A 14,552-nucleotide genomic window follows, 5' to 3' on the forward strand; every position below is an offset into this window, starting at 1 on the left:
CAAAATTATTGAGAATTTCACAAGAAAACAATGGTGTGTGCTTGGTTTTAATATAACTTTATTCTTTCATGAGTTATTTATGAGTTTATGACCACTTATAAAATGTGTTCGAAGTGCTGCCCATTGTGTTGGATAGTCAATGCAACTCTCTTCTCCCACTCTTGACACACTGATAGCAACACCGCAGAAGAAATGCTAGCACAGGCTTCCAGTATCCGTTGTTTCAGATGCTGCACATCTTGTATCTTCACAGCATAGACAGTTGCCTTCAGATGACCCCAAAGATAACAGTCTAAGGGGGTCAGACCGGGAGACCTTGGTAGCCTGGAAAGTGGATTGGTCATCATGGGCCAGTTGATTCATCAGTTGGACATAAACTCGTAAATAACTCATGAAATAATAAAGTTACGTTAAAACCAAGCACACCATTGTTTTTCTTGTGAAATTCTCAGTAATTTTCCCATTGGAAAAAATAAAATTGGATCCAAAATGGCCAACTTCAAAATGGCCACCATGGTCACCACCCATCTTTTAAAGTTTTCCCCCCTCCCATATACTAACGTGCCACAAACAGGAAGTTGATATTACCAACCATTCCCATTTTATTTAGGTGTATCCAAACAAATGGCCCACCCTGTAGAAATATACATGCCATTAAAACCCAGAAACTTAAGAACAATGTGCAGTCATTATTGGCCGTAATCTCCTCCTCATGATCAGACCCTGCACTGAAACATTATAATGAAACATTGCAAAGTGCCCTGGATGAAGCCGCATCTCCTACACATAGAACAACTCAGCACAGGTGGCAGCAACCCTTGCACACACTGCAAACACAATTTCTTCAGCAGTGTTCCAAGTGGGCTGAATGTCTGTGGAGAAATTTTAATCTAGCTGAAGATTTCATCCATTATAAGTTTATGCTTAAAACATACAATTCTGCCCTTCACCTGTCCAAACAAACCTACTTCAACATCTTTATCACTGCTCTGTCCAAAAATCCTAAATGACTTTTTGACACTTTTCATTCTCTCGTCAATTTAAGAGTACAGGCCCCCACCACTGACCTCAGCGCTGATAATCTGGCCAGTTATTTCTAATAAAAAATTTACCATATCCGACAATAAATCTTGTCCCAATACCCTAATTTTATGCATTCTCCTCCCACTTTAACTGCATCTAAGTCATTTTTTGTATTTGACCATTTGAACCAATCACTGAAGAAGAAGTAAACTGGCTCCTTGCATCTTCTCGCCCTACTACATGAAACAGTGACCCTATTCCCTCACATCTCCTCCACTCCCTTTCCCTGGCTGTCACCACTCATGTAAGTAAAATATTTATTCTCTCTCATCTGGCATCTTTCCCTCCTCATTTAAACACACCAGCATACACCTACTATTTAAAAATCCATCCCTCAACCAGAACTGTGCTGCTACCTACAGACCTGTCTCTAATTTTCCCATCATCTCTAAACTTCTGCAACGATTGGTCCACTCCCATCTAATCCGCTGTCTCTCATATACCGTATATACTCGAGTATAAGCCGACCCCCCTAATTTTGCCACAAAAAACTGGGAAAACTTAATGACTCGAGTATAAGCCTAGGGTGGAAAATGTAGCAGCTACCGGTAAATGTCAAAAGTAAAAATAGATACCAATAAAAGTAAAACTAATTGAGACATCAGTAGGTTAAGTGTTTTTGAATATCCATATTGAATCAGGAGCCCCATATAATGCTCCATAACGTTTATGATGGCCCCATAAGATTCTCCATATTAAAATATGCCCCATATAATCCTGCATAAAGGTTAATAATGGCCGCATAAGATGCTCCATAGACACATTTGCCCAATATAATGCTGCACAAATGTTGATTATGGCCCCATAAGATGCTCCATAAAGATATTTGCCCCATATAGTGCTGCACAAACCTTGATTATGGCCCCATAATATGCTCTATATAGACACAATGCTCCACAAACGTTAATTATGGCCCCATAAGATGCTCCATAAAGATATTTGCGCCATATAGTGCTGCACAAACGTTGATTATGGCCCCATAACATGCTCCATAAAGATATTTGCGCCATATAGTGCTGCACAAACACTGATTATGGCCCCATAAAATGCTCCATAAAGATATTTGCGCCATATAGTGCTGCACAAACGTTGATTATGCCCCATAAGATGCTCCATAAAGATATTTGCGCCATATAGTGCTGCACAAACGTTGATTATGCCCCATAAGATGCTCCATATAGACACTTGCCCCATTTGCTGTTGCTGCGATAAAAAAAAAAAAAAAACACATACTCACCTCTCCGTCGCTCAGGCCCCTGGCACTTTAAATATTCACCTGCTCCTCGTTCCGGCGCCGCTCCATCTTCAGCGTCTTCTGCACTGACGTTCAGGCAGAGGGCGCGCACTAACCACGTCACCACACCCTCTGACCTGAGCGTCACTGCAGAAGACGCTGAAGACGGAGCGGCGCCGGAATGAGGAGCAGGTGAATATCGCGCAGCGCAGCGCTCCCCTCCATCGTTATACTCACCTGCTCCTGGTGCAGTGCAGTCCCTGCTTCCCCGGGGCCGCAGCTTTTTCCTGTATTGAACGGTCACCGTTACCGCTCATTACAGTAATGAATATGTGGTTCCACCCCTATGGGAGGTGGAGCCGCATATTCATTAATGTAATGAGCGGTACCATGTGACCGCTCACTACAGGAAGAATCTGCAGCGCTGGGAAAGCAGGGACCTGCAGGGACCGCGCCAGGAGCAGGTGAGTATAATTAGACAGCACCCGCTCCCCCTCCCCGCCGACCCCTGGGTATAACTCGAGTATAAGCCGAGAGGGGGACTTTCAGCCCCAAAAAATGGGCTGAAAATTTCGATTTATACTCGAGTGTATACGGTAACTCTCTTCTTGACCCTCTACAATCTGGTTTCCGCTCTTTGCACTCTACTGAAACTTCCCTCACTAAAGTCTCTAATTATCTACTATTATCTAAATCTAATGGTCACTACTCCCTGCTGATTCTCCTGGATCTCTCTGCAGCATTTGACACTATGGATCACCAACTCCTCTTCGCTATGCTCCGATCAATTGGTCTCAAAGATACCATTCTCCCTGGTTCTCCTCCTACCTCTCTGACTGCTCCTTTACTGTATCTTTTGCTGGCTGTCTTTCCTCTCCTTTTGACCTTACTGGCACGGTTCCTCAAGGATCAGTCCTAAGCCCCCTCCTCCTTATTTATTGCCCCTGTAGGACAAACAATCAGTAGATTCAGTTTTCAGTACCATGTCTATGCTGATGACACCCTATTATACACATCATCTCTAGACATCATGCTTTCATTATTACAAAACACCATTGATTGTCTTTCTGCTGTGTCTAACATTATGTCCTCACTCTGTCTAAAACTGAATCTGTCAAAAACTGAACTCTTTGTGTTTCCTCTCTCCACTATTCTACCTATGCCTGTGTGTAGTTCTACCATTACTCCCCATCAACATGCCCACTGCCTTGGGGTCACACTTGATTCAGATTTTTCATTTACCCCTACATCCGATGACTCACTTGCTCATGTCACCTACACCTCAAAAACTTCTATAGAATTCAACCTTATTTTACCTTTCACTCTGCAAAAACTCTTATTGTAGCTCTTATTCATTCTCATCTACACTATTGCAACTCTACTGATCGGTCTTCCTCTTGCTAAACTCTTTCCTCTCCAATCCATCGTAAATGCAGTAGCCAAGATCATATTCCTTTCCAACTGCTACACCGATGCCTCCACCCTGTACCAGTTGTTGCACTGGTTGCCCATCCGCTACAGAGTTCAACATAATCTTATCAGTCTCACCTGCAAAGCTCTTTACAGTTCAGCATCACCCTACATCTCCTCTCTTGTTTCAGTCTATTACCTGACCCATGCACTCCGTTCTGCTAATGACCTAATACTAGCCTCATCTATAATCCGAACCTCCCACTCCCATCTCCAAGACGTGCTTTGCCAATTATTTGGAATATACTTCCCAATTGTCAGACATTCTAAATCCATTATGAGGCGTATGATTCTTCATCATTTAGGAGCGTGTTATTCCAACATTGCCATTCTTGATTAATTGGGGCTGTAGTGTCCACACCTAATGGCAAAAGAACACACACAGTCCATGGATAGATAGATTTGCACAGATGTGCCTTTTCTGGGGTGCCTGGGGGCAGATGTTTTTAGCCAGGGGGGCCAATAACCGTGGACCCTCTCCAGGCTATTAATATCTGCCCTCAGTCACTGGCTTTACCACTCTGGCGTAGAAAATTGCGCGGAAGCCCACGCCAATTTTTTCCGCGATTTAACCCTTAAATTTAATAGCTACAGCGCCGAAATTTTGCACATACACACTACTAACATTAGTAGTGTGGAATATGCAAAAAAAAAGGGGGATATGACATGCTTTACTGTATGTAAACCATGTCTCATATCATGTCGGGTTTAGGCAGGAGAAATGAAAAGCCGGCAATTGAATTACCGGCTTTAGGGTTAGGGGTAGGGTTAGGGGTAGGGATAGGGTTAGGGTTTGGATCCCTTTATCACCTTGATGGTGGGGGGTGGCTTATCAGTGTGTATTCTTGTTTTTTTCTATTGAAACGCATGCGTTTAAAACGCAACCAAACGCATGTGCTTAAAAATGCATGCGTTTACATAGACAGCAATACGTTTTTTTGCCGCAATATAACGCATGTGTTTTTTTGCGGCAAAAAAACGCCTCTAGAAATTACTACATGTTGCATTTCTGCAACAAAACGCAAGCATAGAAAAGACGCATGCGTCGTCAAACGCGGCAAAACGCATAAAAAAACGCATGCGTTTTTAATGTTAAATATAGGGAAAAAAACGCATGCGTTTTTTTGCGCTAAAACGCAGCGGCAAAAAACGCAAATGTGAAACCAGCCTTAAAGGGATAATCCTTGAAAGTTTGGCAATTGCGAATTTTTTAACATTTTTCTCAAATTTCTGATATTTTTAGTAAATAAACACAAAACATATCAACCTAAGTTTACTATCATCATAAAGTACAATGTGTCATGAAAAAACAGTCTGAAAGTTACTGGGATATGTTGAAGCGTTTCAGAGTCATTACCACATAAAGTGACACTGGTCAGATTCTAAAAATTTGGCCCCGTCACCAAAGGGATAAATTTCAGGCATGAAAAATACATCTGCAGAGTGTTCTCAATAATCATTGCCAACCTAATATTTTCGCATCCAACCCAAGAGGGTACCTCGCCATTGTGCTAGTCACAGAGTTCACAACAAATTAATAGTGCCAATTAGGGAGTACGGTACTTTATTGTTAGACAGTGCCCAGATGCGCAGTGCTATCCAGAGTGTTCTCCTTTATACAATACCAGACAGAGAGAGCAACCTAAATCATTGTCAGACATTATTTTTTTAGTTAAAAAACTATATCAAGTGGCCAGCTTGCCACAAGCAGGCAGTCAGTTGTGACATTCTTTCTTGGAGCTGAGGTGTAGCAGCAGAGATAAGTGGCGGGAAAGTGTTCACTTTAGTAGTTAAGTTAGGCCACATGCACATGTTGAGTATTTGGTGAGTTTTTTACCTCAGTATTCATAAGCGAAAACTAGGAGTGGAACAATTAGAGGAAAAGTATAATAGAAACACTTCATCACTTCTGGATTTATCACCCACTCCAGGTTTTGGCTTATAAATACTGAGGTAAAAAAAATCGCCATACTCAACATGTGAATGTGGCCTTATTGACTGACCGCTGTTATCGTATAAAGTCTGTCTTTTTGGGCGGCTTTTTTACTCTTCAAAGAATCCATGAGTGTTTTACATTTATGAGAGACTTTCCAGACAACCTACGAGTGTTGGCATTGGTGCCTATACAGGACTCGCATCTGCACCATATTTAAATTGCATATTCCTCGTATGCCACTGTCTCTCCTGCACCACACAGAGCTATGTAACCTCTGCTTCTTCTGGACATTCGTGACTGATTTACTAAACTTCCTTTCAGAACGGTGTAGATTAGTAGTAAATACATGCGCAGATTTCTAAGATGTTTACCGTTATACTGTTGGCATAATGCACACCGAAATCTGACATAACATTTATTCACGTCATATACTGTACACCAGAGGACCATGGTTCAGTGAACACAGTGAAAACATCCCGCAGTGATATAGATGGAAGTCAAGTATTGTATATTGAATCAAACCTTATAAAGTGTCAGTCATAAACTGTAGTCTAGTATGTGAAGTCCTTAAAGGGAAACTGATATTTTCAAAATGTTATCTGCTCAGCAAGCAGAAAATTATAGAGCACGAGAAGCCGATCAGATTGTTATGCATTTTTGTGGCAAAAGTTTCAGTAAAACTTGTGTTTTATTCATTAAAATCCCTGGTGTCTCTATACATATCAGTCCAGTGGGTGGGCCCTGTAGGAATGTACACACAGAAAGCTGCCAATCACTGAGTAGGACCGCCCACTGGACTGATATGTATACAAACACCAGAAGTTTCAATGAATAAAACAAGTTATACTGACTCTTTTCCAGCAAATCTACATATCATTCAGCTCAGCTTCTTCTCTATATCATGCTGCCCACAGATCGGACTGCATATTCAAGGTGATTAGTCATTTAATTCAAGTTTGCAATTGGAAACAGAAAATTAGGATTGGATAAATAAAAAAAGCTTATATCTAGGTTTACTTGTAATATTCATTCTCATTATGTCGCCCTTTGTCATTGTTTTGATTCCATCGCCAAATTTCTATTTAATTTGGGATGAAGTGGATCCAGGTGGTGATGAACATATGTGATCTACACTGGACACTTTTGGTAGAAATTCTGAGAAGTAATCAAATCAACACAAAGGAAGCCATAACAAATATGTAACAGAAATTTGTAGTCATTATAGCATTTTTTAATCGATTATGATTATAATATGTGTTTTGCATGATCAGAGTAAATTTATAATAGGACAACCCCTTGAAGAGTCACTTAATGCCTCCCCGCACCCAATGTTCTATATGTCAAGGAGCTGAGATAGTTGACCTTGATGTCCTTCTACATCAGCAATGAATGACAGCCAGGCTCCCAATGTAACGAGTTTGTTTCTAAACATTGGCTTGTAAAACATTTATTGTAGAACTGAAGACTGTAATAACAATTTTTCCCTCTCATTTTAGGTATTCGGAAGAGGAAATACGCCAGAAAGTGAGTACTTTTCGGCAAATGCTCATGGAAAAAGAAGGAGTGCTGACAAGAGAAGATCAACATGGTCGTCAGATGTAAGCAACTATATACTCCTTTATTTAAAATATTTTCAGCATCCTCAGTGGTGTACAGGCTCAAAGACTTAATATTGAACCAGTACACCAGTCTGTACGCCTTCATGCTGGAGCTCAGCGCTTCTGCCTGCTGTGCAGTGCTGTGCAAAGTGGTGTATTGAGTGATCAATTAGGGTCGCAATACTGATCTGCTGCACACGTTAGAAAGGGACTAGATATTAAATCAAAAATAAATTGATAGGTACCCTTTAAAGGGAAGCTGTCACATTGTGCATGCACTGGCCTGGCACCTCTCCTGACCTGAGCAAGACAGTATGATGCATTTTTATGCAGCTGTCAAGCTCAGGTCAGGAGAGCAGTCAGCCAGTACAAGGTTTACCATGCGATTCTCGCACAAGAAATACGGCAGTCTGTCTCTGTCCTAACTTGTATATTATATGCGTTGAAACTCCTGGTGTTTGTATACATATGAGTCATTTTATCCCCTTATATAGCACTATTCATCTCCACACCATTTTACATCACTGTCTCCATTGGGGCTCACAATCTAAATTCCCTATCAACATGCCTTTGGAGTATGAAGTATGAAAAAAAACTGAGTACACGCATTCAACACACAGGGAGAGCATACAAAATACTTTCAAATATTGACCTTGGATTTGAACTCAGAACCCCTGCACTGTAAGGCTACAATACTAGCTATTGTCCACCATCTCTGCATGCCATCTCATATAGGGATGACTATCAATTTCTGAATAGGAGCGCCCAATGGACTCAAATGTATACAAGCACTAAAGATTTCAATAAATAAAATACAAGCTTCACTGAAACTTTTCCCACATATCAGCTTCTTCCTGCTCAACTCATTAATATCCTGCCTACACATCAGATTCCATTTTCAATATGACAGGGTGAAGGGCCCATGTACATAGGAAAATTTTTAAGACAGAGCTAGTTACATACAATCTAGCAACATCACTCCGATCAATGACATGCCTGACTTATCTCTTCAGTGACTCTTGCACTTTTGACTTTTATACAATATTGAATCAGTTTCACATTAAAACACCCTTTTTTATTTGAGATGATAAAGTGAATCTTTCATCAGGTTTTTCCTGTGTAATTTGAGAGCAACATGATCTAGTGGCTGAGTCACTGATTCCAGCAATGTTTCATTTACTAGGATGTGTGTTGTTATTTCTATAAAATCAGTGTTTTATCAGCAGAAGATTATCACTACAGGACTAAGTGTCTCGTGCCTCCTAGTCAACTGCTCTGTATAACCCTGCCCCTACCACTAATTAGCAGCTTTCTGTCAATATACAGTGTACACAGCTGCCAATTAGTGGTTGGGGGGGTGGGAGGATATACAGGACTGAGCATTTAAGCACTGCTATATCTGCTGCAGAAAAATCGGGGGTTTTATTTCAACTGCTGCACCCAGTAAGCTAAGTGATACATCACTGGAATCAGGGTCTCTGCCCCTACATCATGCTGCTATCCAATGAGGTAGCAAAAACCTGCTGACAGATTCCCATTAAGAAAGTACATCCTAAATCATATATTTGCCTGTTGTCATAGTTCCTGCTAGCAAAGTACATTTCCTTACATGTTTTTGTTGTAATCCTGTCTTAATAAAAGTTAGTACTTTTGTCATAGATATACTGTACCAATTCATTACTGATATGTGATTACGATTATATTTGACAATTATCAGTTTAACCAGGTTAAATCGTGAAGAATGATTTGTTTTATTGTGTCCCCTTTTGTTTTCTACTGAATCTTTGCCTTTTAGTTTGTTACTTTGGGGTCTTAAAGGCCCTCCAATAACATTGCTGCATTTGTTAATTACAAGTATCACAACCTACAGACTGTTCCAGAACAAATTTAGTAACAAAAGCTTTCAAGTGAAATGAAATGGAATGAATGGCAAGCTTTTTCACGTAGCTGAGGGCTATTTTATTGAAATGTTCCTTTATACTTAATGCACAATACTTATTTTACTTTACAATGGCAGTGGAATTGGCAAATCCACTTAGCCGTGCATTTGTTGGCCTAACATTGAATTTCAGGATATTTTGAGAAATATTTGGTTGTTATCTAACTTTTTATACAACTTGTGTCTGGGAGCTCATGCTGGCTTATGTAGCGTTAGTTTCCAGATGGATCCAAAGTATTAGGTACAAGTACTATAGAAGTCATCTATCTCCAGTATATTCTTGTTTTACTGCCATTGACATTCGGACCTCTAATTTATTGATGCCCAGTTGTTTCCGAAATAATGATGTGCTAATTAGTTCCGGTACTAGAATATTTTGAAGATCCGCCAATCTCAGTCATCAGATCCATCACGAGTCGCACATTTAAGAGAAAATAAAATCATAAAAATTATGTATGGGGAAAAACAACCAGATTAAAATGGTAAAATCTAAGTCTAAAGACGACTGAGGGGTGATCTAATAACCATGTATAAGTATATAAGGGGACAATACAAATATCTTGCTGAGGATCTGTTTATACCAAGGAAGGTGACGGACACAAGGGGGCATTCTTTGCGTCTGGAGGAGAGAAGGTTTTTCCACCAACATAGAAGAGGATTCTTTACTGTTAGGGCAGTGAGAATCTGGAATTGCTTGCCTGAGGAGGTGGTGATGGCGAACTCAGTCGAGGGGTTCAAGAGGTCTGGATGTCTTCCTGGAGCGTAACAATATTGTATCATACAATTATTAGGTTCTGTAGAAGGACGTAGATCTGGGGATTTATTATGATGGAATATAGGAATATAGGCTGAACTGGATGGACAAATGTCTTTTTTCGGCCTTACTAACTATGTTACTATGTTAAATCCATCTACACCTTTATACCTGCCAACTCTTGCAGAATTCCTGATAAATTAGCATTTTCAGTCATATGCAAATAAGACGTTAATTAACCTTTGCCTCCAGAGCTTGTTTCCCCGCCCAACACCAGCCTCTTTATCTTGATTGATAGCTCACTGTCTGATTTCCATGCCTGGTGCCTGGCATTACATAGGCAGTGAGCTACCAATCATGCTGAAGAGGTTGGTGCTGTGCAGGGAAACAGGCTCTGGAGGCAAAAGTTAATTAAGTGCTCTGTAACACCCAAAGCACTTAACACCTAATTTACATTGAACGAAAATGTTAATTTCTCCAAAGTGCAGCAACAGATAGAAGATATAAAGGTGTTGATGGATTTGCATTTCAAAGACCTGCATACCCGTATATACTGATTGGGGGTTGTTATCAGATTGGTGGAAGTCTGACATGCAGTTCCCCCATCCATTTGTTGTCTGAATGTAAACAGCTGGGATATCACAATTCTGTATACTGTGTTTTAGCTGGTATTGGGTACTGCAGCTCTACTCCCATTCACTTCAGGGACTCTGATGAACAATCTGATCCTGCTGATACTGATGACCATTCCTAAAGGTCCATCATGGGTTTCTACGTAAATCGAGGACAATCCCTTTAATTGTTGCATTTTTATTCATTATTTATTTAAATCACAAAACAATGCATTTTTCTTATATTTCTTGCGATATAAATTACAATGTCATGTTTTCACATGACAAATATTGTGCAATGTACAGTATTAATTTTCTTGTGGCCCCAATCACCTCAAACATGACATAAGAAGATTTCCACATAATAACAATAACATCTTTATAATTCCTTCTTTTTTTTTAAAGACAACCAGATTACATTTTGCAGGTTATCTTTCAACTGCTGGAAAAATTGTCATTCTTTACAAAAAGAGAAATTAATGTTAATCTGCTAAGGACTTCTTAAAAGCACCATTGTAACCCTATTGTATTTAGATCTAGAGCCTGTATTCTGAGTGATCCTTTGTGTAATACAGTGTTGGTCAACAATATTGGCACCCATTACTTTTTCTCAAAGACTGTACAATATCTACAGAAATAAATGGGAATGTACCAAAGTTATGTCCTCAGGATTTTTTAAATAGTGGTCCAAAGTAACACAACAATAAAATATTGCTTTTCAACTTACATGTTGCAATTTCAAACATGTACAGCAATAAAGGCACCCCTAATTCATACTTGCTTGCACACCCTTTGGCATTGATGACAGTCTCCAAACGTTTCTTGTAGCCATCTATAATCTTCTTGCACTTCTCAGCTGTATTTTCTCCCACTCTCCATTTGCAGTTTGTTCTTTTTCCCGATGGCAGATTTCAGCTCTTCTCAAAGATTTTCAGTGAGATTGAGGTCAGGACTCATTGCTGCCCATTTTAAAACAGTCAATTTTTTCTTTTTCAACCATTCCCGTGTACTTTCGGATATGTGATTTGGGTCATTGTCTTGCTGGAGGACCCATGATCTTCAACTCTAACCAAGTTTTCTTACACTGGGTAGGACATTTTGCTCTAAAATCTCTTGATAATTCTCTGATTTCATGATTCCTATTATACGGTCAAGGACTCTAGTACCAGATGCAGCAAAGCAACCCCACAGCATTATGGATCCTCCACCATGCTTAACTGTTGGTAGGGTCGTTTTCTCCTTATACGCTTCATTTTGCCATCTATAAACAAACTGTTGCTTTGCATTGCCAAAAAGCTCTATTTTTATTTAATTTGTCTACAGAACATTTTCCCAAAAGGATTGTGGTTTGTCAAGGTACTCTTTGGCAAAGATCAGTTGTTCTTTTTTATGTCTTTTCTTCAGCAATGGTTTCTTCCTTAGCCTTCACCCATTAAGCTCTGCTTGGTTTGGTGTGCGTCGTATGATACTTGTTGAAACCATGACCCCAGACAGTTCCAGGTTGGCCTTCAGGTCATTGGATGTTTGACGTGGTACTTTTTCCACCATTCGCACCAACCTTCAAAGACATCTCTTGTCAGGATGGTTCTTGACAGTTCCTTGCTTGGCAAACTTCTTTATAACATTGCGCACTGTTGAAACTGGGATACCAAGTTCTTTGGAAATTGCTTATACCCTTTGGAAGTCTTGTGTTTGCTAATAACAGCAGTTCAGATGTCCTCAGACGGCTCCTTTGTCTTCACCATTGTGACAAAGGAACAGGGCCTACCATGTGAGTTTTTAAAACACTGAAGTCATCATTCATTGGCTAATTCATGTAGCATGGGCACCAACAATCACGTGTGATTCTCATTTGTGATTTACCACAGGCGAGTCAAAATGTGTTTCCATACTAATTTAATGTAAAGGATGCCAATACCAGTGTCACGGCAAACTTTAGGTTTTTCTATTTTTCCCTCCCATTGTTTTTTGTTTTAAATGTATTGTTTATCATTTGCTCTTTTGTGTTTAACACAAGTGCTCTATACAGAAAACTATTTCACTTGATGCATTTTTTTCACAAGATATTCAACAAGGGTGCCAATAACGTTGAGCAGGACTGTCTATAAGGACATAAAGTGACACATTTTGTATTCTTTAATTACTAGCAATTGTTGGTTGTTTTTTAGGTAAGAGGTTTGCCTTACAGAAGTTGTCCACTACTTGGACAACTCCTTCTCATACCCCACACTTGGTCCCGATAAATTAAAAAAGCTTAAAATCACCTCCCATGCTGGCGCCGTTCCCGCTGTGTCAGCACTCGCTTTCCTCGAGGCTCCCGTGCTGTTGTTTTTAGGCAATCCCCACATGTGTTGCGGCTATCTAAGAGCCACAAAACATGCAGCCACAGGGACTCAAATATATTATCAGAGGACGCCCAAGATACTCGGATATACACTCACCGGCCACTTTATTAGGTACACCATGCTAGTAACGGGTTGGACCCCCTTTTGCCTTCAGATCTGCCTCAATTCTTCGTGGCATAGATTCATCAAGGTGCTGGAAGCATTCCTCAGAGATTTTGGTCCATATTGACATGATGGCATCACACAGTTGCCGCAGATTTGTCGGCTGCACATCCCAAAGATGCTCCATACAAGGCAGGATGGATCCATGCTTTCATGTTGTTTACGCCAAATTCTGACCCTACCATCCGAATGTCGCAGCAGAAATCGAGACTCATCAGACCAAGCAACGTTTTTCCAATCTTCTACTGTCCAATTTCGATGAGCTTGTACAAATTGTAGCCTCAGTTTCCTGTTCTTAGCTGAAAGGAGTGGTACCCGGTGTGGTCTTCTGCTGCTGTAGCCCATCTGCCTCAAAGTTCGACGCACTGTGCGTTCAGAGATGCTCTTAGGCCTACCTTGGTTGTAACGGGTGGCGATTTGAGTCACTGTTGCCTTTCTATCAGCTCGAACCAGTCTGCCCATTCTCCTCTGACCTCTGGCATCAACAAGGCATTTCCGCCCACAGAACTGCCGCTCACTGGATTTTTTTTCTTTTTCGGACCATTCTCTGTAAACCCTAGAGATGGTTGTGCGTGAAAATCCCAGTAGATCAGCAGTTTCTGAAATACTCAGACCAGCCCTTCTGGCACCAACAACCATGCCACGTTCAAAGGCACTCAAATCACCTTTCTTCCCCATACTGATGCTCGGTTTGAACTGCAGGAGATTGTCTTGACCATGTCTACATGCCTAAATGCACTGAGTTGCCGCCATGTGACTGGCTGATTAGAAATTAAGTGTTAACAAGAAGTTGGACAGGTGTACCTAATAAAGTGGCCGGTGAGTGTATATAGGAAAAAAGGAAGGCGGCACTCCATAGACTTTCAAGTGAAAAAAGTGGATTTATTCAGACCCACATGGCATGGCGATGTTTTGGCTCACACTGAGCCTTTCTCAAGCAGTCAAGCCATGTGCATGAGAAAAGCTCAGTGTGAGCCGAAACGTCACTATGCCATGTGGGTCTGAATATATCCACTTTTTTCACTTGAAAGTTTATGGCAGGGGTGGGGAATCTTTTTTCTGCCAAGGGCCATTTGGATATTTATACCATCCTTCAGGGGCCGTACAAACTCCACCCACAAAGTGCATCCTGACTCTGGCACTGGTTTCAGGACGTAATCTTTAATTGCATGCCCTTCAGTGTTCAGTAATGAACACTGCCTGTGTGTGCTAACAGAGCAAGAAGAAATTAATGAGCTTGTGGCAATCAAAATACAGCTCCTTGCCCAAGAATACGGTCCCTGAGAATCTGCTTGGGGGCCTGATAAAAGGTCATCGAGGGCCGTAAATGGCCCTGAGGCCTGAGGTTCTCCACCCCTGGTCTATGGAGTGCTGCCTTCCTATTTACCTTTATATTGATTGGAGCAAGTATTTGATGCAT

The 14,552-nt window shown here is 40.8% G+C and overlaps 1 protein-coding gene across 4 annotated transcripts in view; it reads left to right on the forward strand.

The window, feature by feature from the left end:
* Positions 1-14,552, forward strand: part of SRRM3 (serine/arginine repetitive matrix 3) — a 678,443-nt gene that overhangs the window by 457,693 nt on the left and 206,198 nt on the right. For all 4 annotated transcript variants that reach the window (XM_077296283.1, XM_077296282.1, XM_077296284.1 and 1 more), the window contains exon 5: positions 7,220-7,321. In XM_077296283.1, the coding sequence (XP_077152398.1) occupies positions 7,220-7,321 (102 nt within the window). The remainder of the gene's footprint in view (positions 1-7,219; positions 7,322-14,552) is intronic.

Source organism: Ranitomeya variabilis, chromosome 3 (assembly GCF_051348905.1).
Source record: "Ranitomeya variabilis isolate aRanVar5 chromosome 3, aRanVar5.hap1, whole genome shotgun sequence".
NCBI classification, from domain to species: domain Eukaryota; kingdom Metazoa; phylum Chordata; class Amphibia; order Anura; family Dendrobatidae; genus Ranitomeya; species Ranitomeya variabilis.